The sequence below is a fragment of the Mustelus asterias genome, chromosome 21 (genome assembly GCF_964213995.1).
Source record: "Mustelus asterias chromosome 21, sMusAst1.hap1.1, whole genome shotgun sequence".
Lineage (NCBI taxonomy): Eukaryota > Metazoa > Chordata > Chondrichthyes > Carcharhiniformes > Triakidae > Mustelus > Mustelus asterias.
The window spans coordinates 55,981,338-55,996,496 of NC_135821.1; the positions used below are offsets into that span (position 1 = coordinate 55,981,338).

At 45.2% G+C, this 15,159-nt stretch overlaps 1 protein-coding gene across 2 annotated transcripts in view; it reads right to left on the reverse strand.

The window, feature by feature from the left end:
* The window catches only part of runx3 (RUNX family transcription factor 3), a 66,443-nt gene that overhangs the window by 11,123 nt on the left and 40,161 nt on the right, over nt 1–15,159 (reverse strand). For both annotated transcript variants that reach the window (XM_078237926.1, XM_078237927.1), the window contains one exon: nt 9,897–10,070. In XM_078237926.1, coding sequence (XP_078094052.1) covers nt 9,897–10,070 — 174 coding nt within the window. The remainder of the gene's footprint in view (nt 1–9,896; nt 10,071–15,159) is intronic.

Here is a 15,159-nt window from a genome sequence, read left to right on the forward strand (position 1 = left end):
CAACATGATCATTAACAGGGTATGTTTGAAGCCATAATGCTTGTGTAGATGTTCCAGTATGAGATGACTCTACTTGAACATGCTGTAGCTGACTATTTCTTTCCAGTCTGACATATCTTTTAATTACTGCAGAATACAGATTACAAGTGATCCAAATTCAGCCTATTCTCTCAGAGAATCATAGAATACCAACAGTGCGGAAGGAGGCCATTCAACCCATCGAGTCTATACCATCTCTTCAACAAAACAGCCCACCCTGGCCAAATCCCTGTCCTATCCCTACAACCCCACGCATTTACCCTGCTCATCCCCCTAACCTGCACATCTTGTGACACTAAGGGGCAATTTAGCCTGGCCAATCCACCTAACCTGCACATCTTTAGACTGTGGGAGGAAACCGAAGCACCCGGAGGAAACCCACGCAGACACGGGGAGAAGCGCAAACTCCACACAGTCGCCCAAGGCCAGAATTGAACCCAAGTCCCTGGTGTTGTGAAGCAACAGTACTAACCACTGTGCCACCAGAATGTGTGCATTTTAGTAAGTCGTTTTGTCAGCTGTGTTTCAACTCACATCAAGTCCCTTTCTCTATCACTCTGTGCTCACTGGCCTACATTAGTTCCCAGTCAAACAACAAAATGTTAATGTTAAAATTCTCATCCTTGTTTTCAGATCCCTCCCTGCTCCTCCCTATCTCTGTAATCTCCCCCAACCCCACCACCACTGAGATACCAGCACTCCTCTAGCTCTGGCCCCTTGTGCAGTCCCGATCACAACTGTCCCACAATTGATGGCAATTCCTTCAGTTCCCAGACCCAAAACTCTGGAATTCCTTCCTATCCACCTCTGCTTCTTTACCTTACTTTCCTCCTTTAAGACACTTCTATCCTCTTTGACCGAGCTGTTAGCCATCTGATCTACCTTATGTAGCTCAGAGTCATACTTTTTTCAATAATGCTCCGATTAAGTGCCTTGGGATATTTTGTTATATTAAAGGCGCTATATAAATCTAAGTGACATATGGTTGCCAAGCCTGATTGTTTCATCGTGTTAGTCTGGATCAATCACTTGCCACAGACCTGACAAATTTTCATGTCATTGTAGTCATCACATCTTTTCCAAGTTTCATCTCTTATGGAGTTCCTGACAATCTTGGACATTTCTATTAGCTGGCTCTTAGCGAACTATTCTGCAGTGATGTAATGATCATAAATGATCATTCCAAAGGCAGCTATTCAATAAGCTGTACGCGACTTTGGAAACAACTGTTATCAGGGCGATTTGGTAAATAAATCACATTATCAACACACGCCAGTTCAGGGAGCTTTGCTGTAGCTTTGCCAAACTGGCTCACGTTCTGAACTCAGCCACGGGTCACAGTTACGTTTGGTGATATCTTTTTAAAATCAGCCAAAGAACTGCACTGATCTTGGGTGATTATAGTCGGTAACTCTGCCGAAAAATAGAGCTGAAACTGCCCTTTTTAGAATCATAGAATCCTACAGTGCAGAAGGAGGCCATTCGGCCTATCGAGCCTGCGCCGACCACAATCCCACCCAGGCCCTATCCCCATAACCCCTATGCATTTACTCCAGCTAGTCCTTCAAAGCTCTTCTTTCTTAAAAGCCAATTAAAAAAGAAACATATTTTCAGTGCAACCTACAACAGAGAGAGATTAATACGAGATGAGAACAAGTGGTCATTTAGGCACCAGGACATCAAGGCTGTGAGTTGGATGCTAGCAGTGGCAGGTTTTTGCCTCTGACCAGGTCACAGCGCACACACGTGAGTTACACACAAGCCATCAGATAAATACCTTACCTAGACTGGTTAACAGAATGGTAACTGTAACCTAACCACATTGGTCACTGGCCCATTTTGTGGAAATAGCCTCTTGAGTTTAGTCAGACAACCAATTCCACTGTTTTGGCTCCCACCCAGTTAGACATTCAAACTCCGTGTTCACTTTTAGTTTGAATCTTATGTTACTTTGCTCTTAGTAAATGTTTAATTTGAGGGAATATTTGTGCAATGAGAACGGAAATTATTTTTTGGACAGGCTCTTCCGCACATGTGCGTGCGCATACGCAGACTGAGGTACACACACACAGACTGAGGTACACACGCACAGACACACACAGACTGAGGTACACTCACACAGACACACACACAGACTGAGGTACACACGCACAGACACACACACAGACTGAGGTACACACACACAGACACACACAGACTGAGGTACACACACACAGACTGAGGTACACACGCACAGACACACACAGACTGAGGTACACTCACACAGACACACACACATATTGAGGTACACACACACAGACACACACAGACTGAGGTACACACACACAGACACACACACAGACTGAGGTACACACGCACAGACACACACAGACTGAGGTTACACACACAGACACACACAGATTGAGGTACACATGCACACACACATACTAAGATACACACGCACAGACACACACACACATACTGAGGTACACATACACACACACACTGAGGTACACACGCACACACACATACACCCTGAGGTACACACTGACACACATATACTAAGGTACACACGCACGCACACACGCACATATACTAAGGTGCACACGCATGCGCACACACACACACACAGAGGTACACATGCACGCACACATACACCCTGAGGTACACACGCACAGACACACATACACAGACTGAGGTGCACATGCACACACACACACGTACTGAGGTACACATGCACAGACACAGACATACTGAAGTGCACATACACACTGAGGTACACACGCAGATACACACACATGCTGAGGTGCACATGCATGGACACACATATACTAAGGTACACACATACACATGCTGAGGTACTCACACACATACACAGACTGAGGTATACATGCATAGACACAGTATATCTTTCAGAAGAAAGAAAAATAGGTTCTAGAATTTCCATACCCTCTGTTAATGTTGCTCTGGAGGCAATGTATGAGCACACGATCTTGAGCAGGGGGTGAATGGAACTAATTCTCCACCTTCATCTCACCTGGCTGTATAGCCAGTATTGACAAATTCTCCTGAGGCAAGCCTGAGGCCAAATGCCAGTCAAGAACAGGACTTAACTCTAGTCCCCCAGTTCTATTGCTTTAACACTTCCCACACTTTCAAGCTCATTTTATTCAAGAGAGAAACAAAGACTTTCCATCCCTTTTTTACCCCAGATCCCAGTGACGAACAAACAGCATTTAGAATGCCCTCCAGATTATCTTTGCTCTATTACTGAGGATACATTCAAACTGAGGTGAGGAGCTAGTGTCTGTATGCTGACCACGCAGTAAAAGGTGGTGAGTACACCCTCAGCTTGGACTGAACTCAAGCTAAGGTTCCGGAGGTGGCCGTAGTGTCTTAACCCTTTACCCTGGCATGAGGCAAAAGGAATATATCCTGAGAAAGGATATTCCATTCCACTTCTTACGTGAGCGTAATTTGAAGTTCAGAGCTGACAATCATAGAATCCTATAGTGTGGAAGGAGGCCACTTGGCCCATTGAGTCTGCACCGACCACAATCCCACCCAGACCCTATCCCGTAACCCCATGCATTTACCCTAGCTAGTCCCCCTGACACTGAGGGGTAATTTAGCATGGTCAATCCACCTAACCAGCACATCTTTCAAACTGTGGGGGGAAACCGGAACACTCGGGGAAAACCCATGCAGATACGGGGAGAACATGCAAACTCTACACAGACAGTCACCCGAGCTGGGATTTGAACCGGGTCCCTGGTGCCTGTGAGGCAGCAGTGCTAACCACTGTGCCACCATGCCACCCAAGTGTGCAGTAAATATTTGGACAGGGAAGTGAGAGAGTGTGGGTGAGGGGGTTTGTGTGCAGTAACATTGTTCTGCTTCGGTAAAGCTCTAGGGGTTTTGAAATGTTTCTGCTTTCGGTTGAAGTTTTCAGTATTGCGCTAGCTGTGAAAGAACGTGCCTCCTCCTCCGGGTTATTGGGGGGGGTGGGTGGGGGGGTGGTGGTTGAGGGGGGTTGGAGGTGGGGGGGTGGTGGGTGGGGGGGTGGGGGGGATGGTGGGTGGAGGGGGTGGGTGGTGGGTGGGGGGGTGGTGGGTGGAGGGGGTGGGTGGTGGGTGGGGGTGTGGGTGGTGGGTGGGGGGGGTGGGTGGGGATGTGGGTGGTGGGTTGGGTGGTGGGTGGGGGGGTGGTGGGTGGGGGGGGTGGGGATGGGTGGTGGGTGAAGTTGGGTGGGGGGTGGGTGGGGGTTGGGTGGGGGGGGCGGAAATAAGGCAGGTGCCAACCCCTCCCCCAAATTCAGCCCCACAATCCATTAGGTGGGTAGGCTCTAAAATCAGCAGCACGCCTGTGATATTTAAATGAATAATCAAGCTCAACTAATGCTGGTAATACGCTGCCCATCCCATAATATGGTTGGCATGGGCAACCAGGTGGAAATGGGCAGGACAATGTTAAAGATAAAGCTTTTCAAGAGGGTGGACAGAATGGGGAGGTTACCATCTTCAGGAGGTACCGTTTGTACATCGAAGAGCAGACCCCCCCCCCTCAGATAGTGCCCTCCTTTCTTCCTACTTGCCTGCTCCTCAAAACTCGCCATCCCCTCTCCCCACCCTAAGCTGCCCCAACACTCTCTGCCCAATATCCCGGGCTTACCTTGTCCTGGGATCCACGGGCCTTTTTCTTGGGAACGCTTACAGTCCCAGCAGCGGCCACTATTGCGATCTTGGCGCTGCCAGGACTACTGGAGGTGCCGGCCAACTGGACTGGCACTCCCCAAGGGCAGGATCTCCTCCCCAGAGAGGGGCAGAGGTCCCATTGGCCGCAGTGCCTAATGGCATGGAGAGACTTTGCTTCAGGGGTGAGGTGGGCAAGCGAGCCGTCCGCACCCCTGTAATACACAGCCTAATGTTTAGGAATTTCTCCCATTAAACCTTATTGATTCAAAAGATATATTTTGACTAAGTGTGCGATTTTTAAAAAAAATTAACTATTTGCAAATGGATCAGCAAAGGGAAGATTGTTCTGTTAGCTACTACAAAATGGTCAAACGAAAAATGTAACAATATTGGTCCATCATGTTTTTGCTAACTGTTTATTGGGACAATACAAAAGTAATCCCATTGCCCTGTATGTTTCTCTGCTCCAAGTGTCTAACCACTTTCACAATTCTTCCTTGATCAGGTCTCCTAACCATTAAAATACGGCCCTGAGATATTACTGAATGAATGCCATGGTATGACAGTAACTTGCTATCTTAGCAGACACGGTTTCATTGGCAGGTGAGGAGTGGCAGAGCCAGGGCCAGTGAGGCCCAGACTTTCCTTGTCAGGCCTGGAGCAGATTTCTGCTCTCCTTAGCCCCGCAAGGGAGAGTTTCAAACTTCCCCTACAGGGTCCGGGTTTCATTCAATCTAGGATAGCCACCTGATGAAGGAGCAGCGCTCCGAAAGCTTGTGATTCCATATCAACCTGCTAGACTTTAACCTGATGTTGTGAGACTTCTTAATAGGGTAGCCAAGGTAGGAGCTCTGCTCATTCAGCTGTTTAAATAGTCTCTGGGATGCTGTATATAATGTGGACTCTGATTTGCATCAAAGTATCTGCCTGGGGTTGGGTGCCATGGGGTGGAAATGGTTAGTTTTAGCTCCAACCTCTGCTGATTTATTCTAGGCAGAGGAGTTAAAATTTCCCCTCTCGTCACTGCGCTGTGTCTGCTGTGAGTCTGTGCTCAGAAGTTTATGCGTGCCCAGCAGGCACAGTGGCATCACTGTTTATTCCAACCATATTTCTAGTGTGGGTGGCCTCCCTGGAGATGTACTCTGCATGTTCCTGTGACTGTGCTCTGCTGGGTACAAACTTAATCAACCTCAGCTGTGACTTGGTGCATTTGCAACAGGCTCTCACAGGATGGAAAATTCTAGAAGTCACACAATCTCCGCCAGAATCACTCATAAAGCCAGTCTTGCCTGAACAAGGCTTCTCCAAACACTACCGGGACTGATCTTACTGGCCATTCACACCACGCTCCCACTGCGTCGAGGTCGGGGAATTTGGAGTCCAGCCAAATCTCCGTTCACTGCAGCAGGATGGGAAAATCCTCCCGGCATGAACGACCATAACATTCCGGCCTACACGTTTTAAATTCTGCCACAGGATTTCAATCCGCACTGCCAGTCTAAGAACACATGGCACATAAGCTGAGGATCTGGGTTTGAATCCCACCATGGCGGATGGTGAAACTTGAATTCAATAAAAATAATCTGGGAGTAAAAGTCATGTGAGTGACTTGAAGGGGAAATCAGTGCTCTGGGCTCTCCTAAGGTCACAAAAGGCACTTCATGAATGGAGAATTGATTTGTTTGTCCATTTGTCCATCTATTTTCATTTTGAGAGTTGTTTCCTGTAACAAAGTAGGACAGTGCTGTATGATGTCTAGTAGGGTAGTCAGATCCAGACTATTGGTGCCAATGGTTTTCAGCTTTGTTTACTTGCTAAAAATAGCTCTGACAATATGAAAATGTGGCCAGTTCATTATAATTAGCCATGCCATCACCACACTCAGACCTTAAAAGATCCCGAAAGTGGATGCAATATTCTTTGCAGGCAATGTGTTACTCCAAGCAGTGAAGAAAGCTAAATAATAACAGGAGCTGGACCTAATTAAAAAACCGGAGAAGGAAGCCTGAAATTGGATTTGTGGAATGTCTCGCTGGAGTTGTGTGTAATAGAATCACTATTATGAGTTGCAATCTATGTGGTTTTCAGTCTGTTTTGTAATAAGACCACAGACCTGTGCCAGAACAAACACCCTGGCTGTTCTTCTGAGTTTCCATAACTGCACACTGTTTGTATTTTTGCTTTGGGAATGACACCTAAAACAATCTCCACCAGTTAAAATGTAATCCATTACTTTTGGCAAAAGGAGTGGACAATGACCCCGCCCGTCATCTTAAAGCAGCTATTGACCTTTTTAAACAAGCAGAAGTTCACATCTCTGTTACAATAATGAACAGGGAAACACAACACTGACTGCTAATGTTGACAACAATTATTACCAGCCTATCATCTTTTTTCAAACCAAATCATCAAGTCGCAAGCTCCACAAAGGTGAAGAAGCCTATTTGGCCCATTGAAGCCTATTTGTCTAGAAATACCCCCTGGCATAGCATCCAACTGCCCCCTAAAAGATTCCAAGTTTTTCCACTTCACTATCCGACACCTAACTCCAAACCATGTGACCATTCTTTGCAGCAAAATTAACTTGTTTTGAATTTGTCTCCCCTCGTCCTAATGTCATGGATTGCTTTGAAATATTGTTTCTCCATATCGTGGCATGGTGGCACAGTGGTTAGCACTGCTGCCTCACAACTGCCTCACAACCTCACAACGTTTGATTCCCGGCTTGGGTCATTGTCTGTGCGGAGTCTGCACGTTCTCCCCGTGTCTGCATGGGTTTCCTCTGGGTGCTCCGGTTTCCTCCCACAGTCCAAAAGACGTGCTCGTTAGGTGCATTGGCCATGCTAAATTCTCCCTCAGTGTAACCAAACAGGCGCTGGAGTGTGGTGACTACGGTATGCATCAGTGCATAATTTCTTTGCAGTGTTAATATAAGCCTACTTGTGACACTAATAAATAAATGAAATGAAATGTATCAGCTTATCTCCCTTTAAGGTCAATTCTTTTCAAGTCTAGAACGCACAAATTTTTACTTTCTTTCCTGATGACTCAGTCCTATGACACTGGAGATCTATCCCAAGGTTCCTTTCCATAATATTAACTGTTGCTCACTTAACCTCCCATCTCATCCTGACCCCCATCTCCTCCCAAACTTTGTTTCCCTTATTTCCAATCAGAGCTTCCCATCTCCAGGACAGTGGGTGGTAGGTGTAATGACTTTAATCAGGCCGTTGAGGTTGGCCTATTGGAATATGAACTCCCTGATTAAGGAGTCAATCGATGGGCTAATCAGAGAGTCTTTTCCTTGCATTTAACCGGGAATGTCAGTTCCTCTGACACTCCCGAATGTAGACTGCTGACTCTGTGTACTGCTGTTGGAACTGTAGATAAAGGGATTTTGGATGAAGGCACTTCTGCCTCCGAAGACTTATTACAGTAGGATGATCTTCACATTTCTCCACGACCAAAGATTTGCAGGTTAGGTGGATTGGCCGTGCTAAATTGTCCCTTAGTGTCCCAAGATGTGTAGGAACACTCATTTCTACTCTATGATCACTTGTAAGAAGCTTGTTCAATTTTTCTGATCTTCCTCAAAGGGTTTATTCTCACGAGCTGATTTGAATATTAAGCAGACAAAGAATTTTAACCAACATCCAGTTGGTATGAAAGTGGACATTCTATATTAAGAGCCACGAGAGATGACATTTGTTTGATTTTCTTTGTTCCGATTTATATGAAATTTGAAATCACATTACGAAACCTTGTGATTTTTATTTTCATCATGTTACAAAAGATGGTTTGAATGGGATGAATGTGCCAGCATTCTGTGCCTCCTCATAAAGGTGCGCTTTAGTCAGAGAATCATAGAATCCTACAGTGCAGAAGGAAGCCATTCGGCCCATTGAGGCCACACCAACAACAATCCCACCCAAGCCTTATCCCCATAACCCACGTATTTACCTAGCTAGTCCCCCTGACACTCAGGGGCAATTTTGCACGACCAATCTGCCTAACCTGCACATCTTTGGACATCTTATTCTGGCTGGATTTATTTGAAAAAGAGTTCTCCTTTTTCCATGTAGGGTCTGTATTGCCCCACTGAAGGAATGCCGTGTGTTTGTTTTCTCAATGTAAAAAGAAATTTGTTTGATCCCCACCTCCCAGCCTAATTGTTTTAACTGGAAACGCACTAAGGTGGGTGTGTTTGTCGTTAAGTAAAAATGCACGCGTGGGAGTATATTACTGGCAGCAGGAGTGCAGCAACATGGACGGGGCATGAGTAGTCAAGCAAGCATTCCATTGCAAATATATCTCAAGATCAACAGTTACACTGTCCCGTAAGTGCATTACATCCTGCTTAGCTTATTCCTTCAGGAAACATTGTACTTTATAATTGTGAAAGATTATTGCATAAAGATTATTGAGCCCTGTGCAGGAAAACAAGCCTAATGGCTGGAATTATATAATAACCAAACACAAGTGGTCATTAAGACTGTTTTTCAGTTTAGTTTGATATGTATGCACACTGATGTCATTAAACCAGCACAATATTTGCATGTGACATCATAAAAATGTAGCAAAAGTGGCACTGGGTGGCACGGTGGCACAGTGGTTAGCATTGCTGCCTCACAGTGCCAGGGACCCGGGTTTGATTCCCGGCTTGGGTCACTGTCTGTGCGGAATCTGCACATTCTCCCCGTGTCAGCGTGGGTTTCCTCCGGGTGCTCCGGTTTCCTCCCACAGTCCAATGTAAGCCTACTTGTGACAATAATAAATAAACTTTCCTGTCAGGTAACCTCGAATCCCTACAGTGCAGAAGGAGGCCATTCAGCCATTGAGTCTGCACCAGCCACAATCCCACCCAGGCCCTATCCCCGTAACCCCCTGTAATTACCCTGCTAGCCCTGCTGATGGTAAGGGACAATTTAGCTTGGTCAATCAACCTAACCTGCACAGCTTTGGACTGTGGGAGGAAACCGGTGCACCCAGAGAAAACCCATGCAAGTCACAGGAACACTGAAAGCTTCTCATGACCAGGACAAAAGTAAGTGTTTTATTGTAATTTGTGACTATGCTTTCCTCCCTACATTAATTAATTTTGATGAAGCACCATTTCGTGGAAATATTTTACTTCTCTGAATTTCGCAGAGATATTCCCAAGGGCACATTTATGGTTCCACTCACCCTGCATCTGTGTTTGAGTTTGTGGGCTGAAGTGGGTGGGCACACCCAGAGGTCGCGGGCTGGGAGTTGATGGACCAACCCTCATAGCCGTCTGGCGATATCGTTCCAATTCACTCAGACGATCCGAGAAGAGTGTGCCAGGTTTCGTCTGGTCTTCGAGCTTTTGTCTATGTCCTGCAATGAAAAATAAATATATCACGTTAAAATGTTTTAGTCTCTTTGCTTTTTCCTCATGATCATCCACACCTCTAGCCTCTACCAGTTAACATTAAACCTTCTGCTGTACAAACATGTGAAAGGAAAAAGAAATCTTTATCATGAGCTAGCAGGAGTTGGGAAGAGGTGGGTAAATTGGCATCCTTTATGGTAAAAATTAAAATTAAAGACAGAGACTTTCTTGTCCAGATGTGAACAAAATATGGACATCTTTTATTATTTTACTGTCTTTCGGAAGGGAATTAGCTTCCTATTGCAGTATGCGACAAGTGTTCTCTGCCCAGTCTTTTCATTCAAAATGGCTACTCCGCCACATCCATCTTTTTGAATACGATTGTCTCTCATATGATGGAGAATCAGTTGGACAGCATTAACAAATGACTCCACCTGCTGGTCCAGTAAAGAACTGACAAAACATATGCAATTAAGGCTTACAAAACCCATGGCCACCTGTAGGAAATAAAGGAGTGCTTCCCGAACAGCCTCCCTTGTTTTGAACTGATCAACGTTTCATAACCTTGCCGGAGTTAGGCACTGAGATTACGCATTATGTCTCGATGTCTGATGATCTCTACTGAATATCATTGACTTCATGAAATTAAATCCATTAAATGTTACAAATTCAATCAGCCTAATGGTAATTTAGATACTCTCCTCAGAATCATTTGCTCAGTTTATTCAATTTCTAAACTGATTCAGCTCCACGAGCTTAAGGGCGGCACGGTGGCACAGTGGTTAGCACTGCTGCCTCGTAGTGCCGGTGACCCAGGTTCAATTCTAGCCTCGGGGGTCACTGCCTGCATGGGGTCTGCACGTTCTCCCCGTGTCTGCGTGGGTTTCCTCTGAGTGCTCCGGCTTCCTCCCACAGTCCAAAGGTGTGCGAGTTCGGTGGATTGGACATGCTAAAATTGCCCCTTAGTGTCAGGGAACTAGCAGGTTAAATACATGGAGTTATGGGTGTGGGGCCTGGGTGGGATTGTTGTCAGTGCAGGCTCAATGGGCTGAATGGCCTCCTTCTGCACTGTAGGGATTCTATGATTCTATTACTAAAGCAGCCCCTGCCGTATAACTATAGCCGCAATCATTCCCCATTTCTAAGAGCTTTGTAAATAAACTGGGACTTAATAGAGGTGGGCTGATTAGTTATTGTTACCTTTCTCTTATTCATTAATGATTTGAAAATGTTGCTGGCTAGGTCAATATTTGTTGCCCAACCCTAATTTCCCTTGAAAAATCCTGATGAAAGAGCAGCGCTCCGAAAGCTCGTGATTCCAAATAAACCTGTCGGACTTTAATCTGATGTTGTGAGACTTCTTACTAAGATGGAGGTCAGCTGCCTTCTTGAAGCCCTACAGTCTATGCAACATAGGTACATTCACAGTGCTGTTAGGGAGAGGGGAAGTTCCAGGTTTTTGTCCCAGCGACAGTGAAGGAATGGCGATTGTTGTTCCAAGTCAGGATGAGACTGGAAGGGAACTTGCAGGTGATGGTGTTCCCAAGCATCTGCTGCTCTTGTTGCTATTTACACCAGACCTGAACAGGTGCCGGAGTGTGGCGGCTAGGGGAATTTCACAGTAACTTCATTGCAATGTTAATGTAAGCCTTACTTGTGACTAATAAATAACCTTTAAATTTTAAAAAGTTCTCATTCAAATTTATTTTTGGCCCATTGTGCAATGATGCTTATTTCTGAACATATTTTAAAAGCAGACAAATAGACACACCCGGATCAGAGTTCATCAAAGCCAGGTCTTCACCTAGTGCAGCCTAGAGATGAAAGCGACAAAGATGTCTTTGAAATTTCTCATACTGTAAATGTGCCCAAAAGTTTCACAAACAGCCTTCAAGCAAAGTACTTGAAAGTCACTGTACTTTCCTGCCCATCCTACTTGGTTATGAGATTAAGCAACAGAACAACTGAAGGAATGTGTTAATTGCTAATTAATGTGCAGAGGGATCAGTTTGGTCTTGAGATGAAATTAAGTATTTAGAACTAATCTTAACCTATGCTACTTAATAAATTGGCAATTAAAGCATAGTTTCAATTCCGATTTGGCCGAGCAAGTAATGACTTAGAATATCTTGTATCAATTTATGAAAACATTTTTTATTAGAGACAGCAAGGCTGAATAAATCCAGTGTTCGTAAAGTTTATCACTAAATTTATCGCTTAAATAGGCCAAATCTACTGTTTCAATTATAGTAAAATAAAAGCAAAGAACTGCAGATGCTGGAAATCTGAAATAGACATAGAATGTGTTGGAAATACTCAGCAGGTCTGGCAGCATCCATGGAGGAAGAAACAGAGGCTGGAATTCTCCCATCCCATCCACCCCAGGAACTGTAACGGATGGGGGACGGACCACGCACAAGTCCATTGACCTCTGGCAGGATTCTCCGGTTTTGGGGCAAACATGGCCGGAGAATCCCACCCAGAGTTAGTGTTTTGAGTTGAACATGATGATCCTTCAGAACTGAAGGGAGGTAGAAATGTGGTGGGTTTTATATCATTGAAGGCAGAAAGTCACAAGGGAAGGTCTGGGAGAAGGTGGTGTGGAGATGCCGGTGTTGGACTGGGGTGGGCACAGTAAGAAGTCTCACAACACCAGGTTAAAGTCCAACAGGTTTATTTGGAATCAACGAGCTTTCGGAGCACTGCTCCTTCATCAGGTGAGTGGAGAGGTAGGTTTCACAAACATGGCATATATAGACAAAGACACAATTGCAAGATATTGGTTGGAATGCGAGTCTTTTCAGGTTATCGAGTCTTTACAGGTACAGACAGTGCAAGTGGAGAGAGGGATAATCACAGGTTAAAAAGGTGTGAATTGTCTCAAACCAGGACAGTTGGTACAGTGATAGGGCAGCAGATGTCATGGAATGAAAGGCAAAGGGAGTGGTAATGGTTGTCGTAAAGAAACAAAGCATTTTTTCAGAGGGAATGCGAATGACAGAATATTGAACACTGTATGAAAGCAAAACATGAAAACAGGATTCAGACTGCAAAGGGCAAAAAATAAACCCAAATAAAACAGGGAGCAAGAGTTTTATGGTCTGAAATTGTTGAACTCAATGTTGAGTCCAAAAGGCTATAAGTGCCTACTTAGAAGATGAGGTGCCATTTCCTCGAGTTTGCTTTGAGCTGCATTGGAACACTGCAGCAGGCTGAGGAAAGAAATGGGAGCGTGAGAGCGAGGCAGTGAATTAAGACAGCAGGCAAGCAGACATTTGGGGTCATGCTGGGAGGTGTTCCGCAAAGCCGTCACCCAATTTGCGTTTGGTCTCCCCAGTGTGGAGGAATCAGCTTTGTGAACGGTGAATATAGCAAAGAAGTCCAAGGAGGATCACTGCTTCACCGGGAAGGAGCATTCGGGACCTGGGACAGTGAGGAGAGGGGAGGTAAAAGGGCAGGTGTTACGCCCCCGGCATGGGAAGGTCCAGTGCGAAGGGGGCGAGTTGGTGGGGATGATAGAGAAGGGCACAGGGAACGGTCTCTTTGGAATGCTGGCAAGGGGAGGGGAAAACACGTTTGTTGGTGGCATCATGCTGGAGGTGGAGGAAATGGTTGAGGCAGCCAGCCACCCCGCTCAAGGGCAATTAGGGATGGGGAACTACATCCCATGAAAGAACTAAAAAAAAATATCCTTTGAATATGGAGGCTGATAGAACCTCTAGTTAATTGTGGGATATTGCTGAAACAAGATGGACACAGCATTTGCCTATGCAACTGTTCCTGCACTTCAAAGAAATTCACTGAATCAAATGCTTTGAAACTTTTCAGCGTGACAAGATATGTTATAAATGCAAGTATTATTAACAATCATCTGGTTCAAAGCCGGCAGCATTCAATTTCTTGAATAGCATCTCTGTTTTATATTTATCTAGGTCCCAATGTGAAACCTTTGCTTTATCTTGCATCATAATTTCAACATTTAAAATATATTTAATTTTCTATCACCTCATGGCAGGTTCACCAGTGCCCAGAATAAGCGGCGAGCTCAACTCTGTCGCAGTGACTGTTCGAGAAGCGGTGCTTTTCGCTCATTGCGAGCATGAAGGCAATTGAGTACGGTAGCACAGACTCAGATCCCATAGTCTTTAATGGGAATTACTGAACACGGAAACAGGTAGGAGAAGGTATAGCAATGAGCCCAATCTCCAAGTTAACCCATTAATCGCTGTGTTACAACATAGGAATGTAGGTTAGATTTGGTTTTTAATACTCGTTACTCTTTTCATTTTGGAAAACTAGGCTTCAGCAGGGTCAATGATACCTACATTTATATATCATGATGTCCAAAAATAACAAAGATAGGATTGATCAATTAAAATGCACACTGAGGTGGACACTCCTGGATAGTCACAATTGCGGGCGCAACCTCAGAGTGAAGGGACGCTCCTTTAAACTGAGATGAGGAGGAATTTCTTCAACCAGTGGGTGGTGAATCTGTGGAAGTCATTGCAGAGAGGGCTGTGGAGGCCAGGTTATTGAGTGTCTTTAAGACAGAGATAGATACGTTCTTGATCAATAAGGGGATCAAGGGTTACGGGGAGAAGACAGGAGAATGGGGATGAGAATCATATCAGCTATGATTGAATGGTGGAGCAGACTCGATGGGCCAAATGGCCTAATTTTGCTCCTATATCTTATGCCCTTACGGCCATGGGAATGTATTGGACTGAATCAAATCTACAGCCCTGACCATCAATTTCCCTCATTCCGTTTCACTGGGCAACACTAATTGGATCTTCACTCAAAATGTAATCCCGGAAAATTCTACATGGGGATACAACTAGCAAGACAAACCATTCCAATGTAAGGCACCTCCCGCGGGATTCTCAAGTGTGAGCAGGACTGACATCGACTGTGTCCGCCTCTCAGTGCGGAGGTGGAATGGCAGCAAAGGGTGTTAATATGTATAAGAACGGGAACTATTTCAACCTGGTAGGAATTTACTGATGCTGCTCTCCCAGGAGAGCTTCAGAGTAGCTCACTCTCCACTTCCTGCACCTAGCGGGGAAATGCTTTGTCATTATTAGAGTTCTC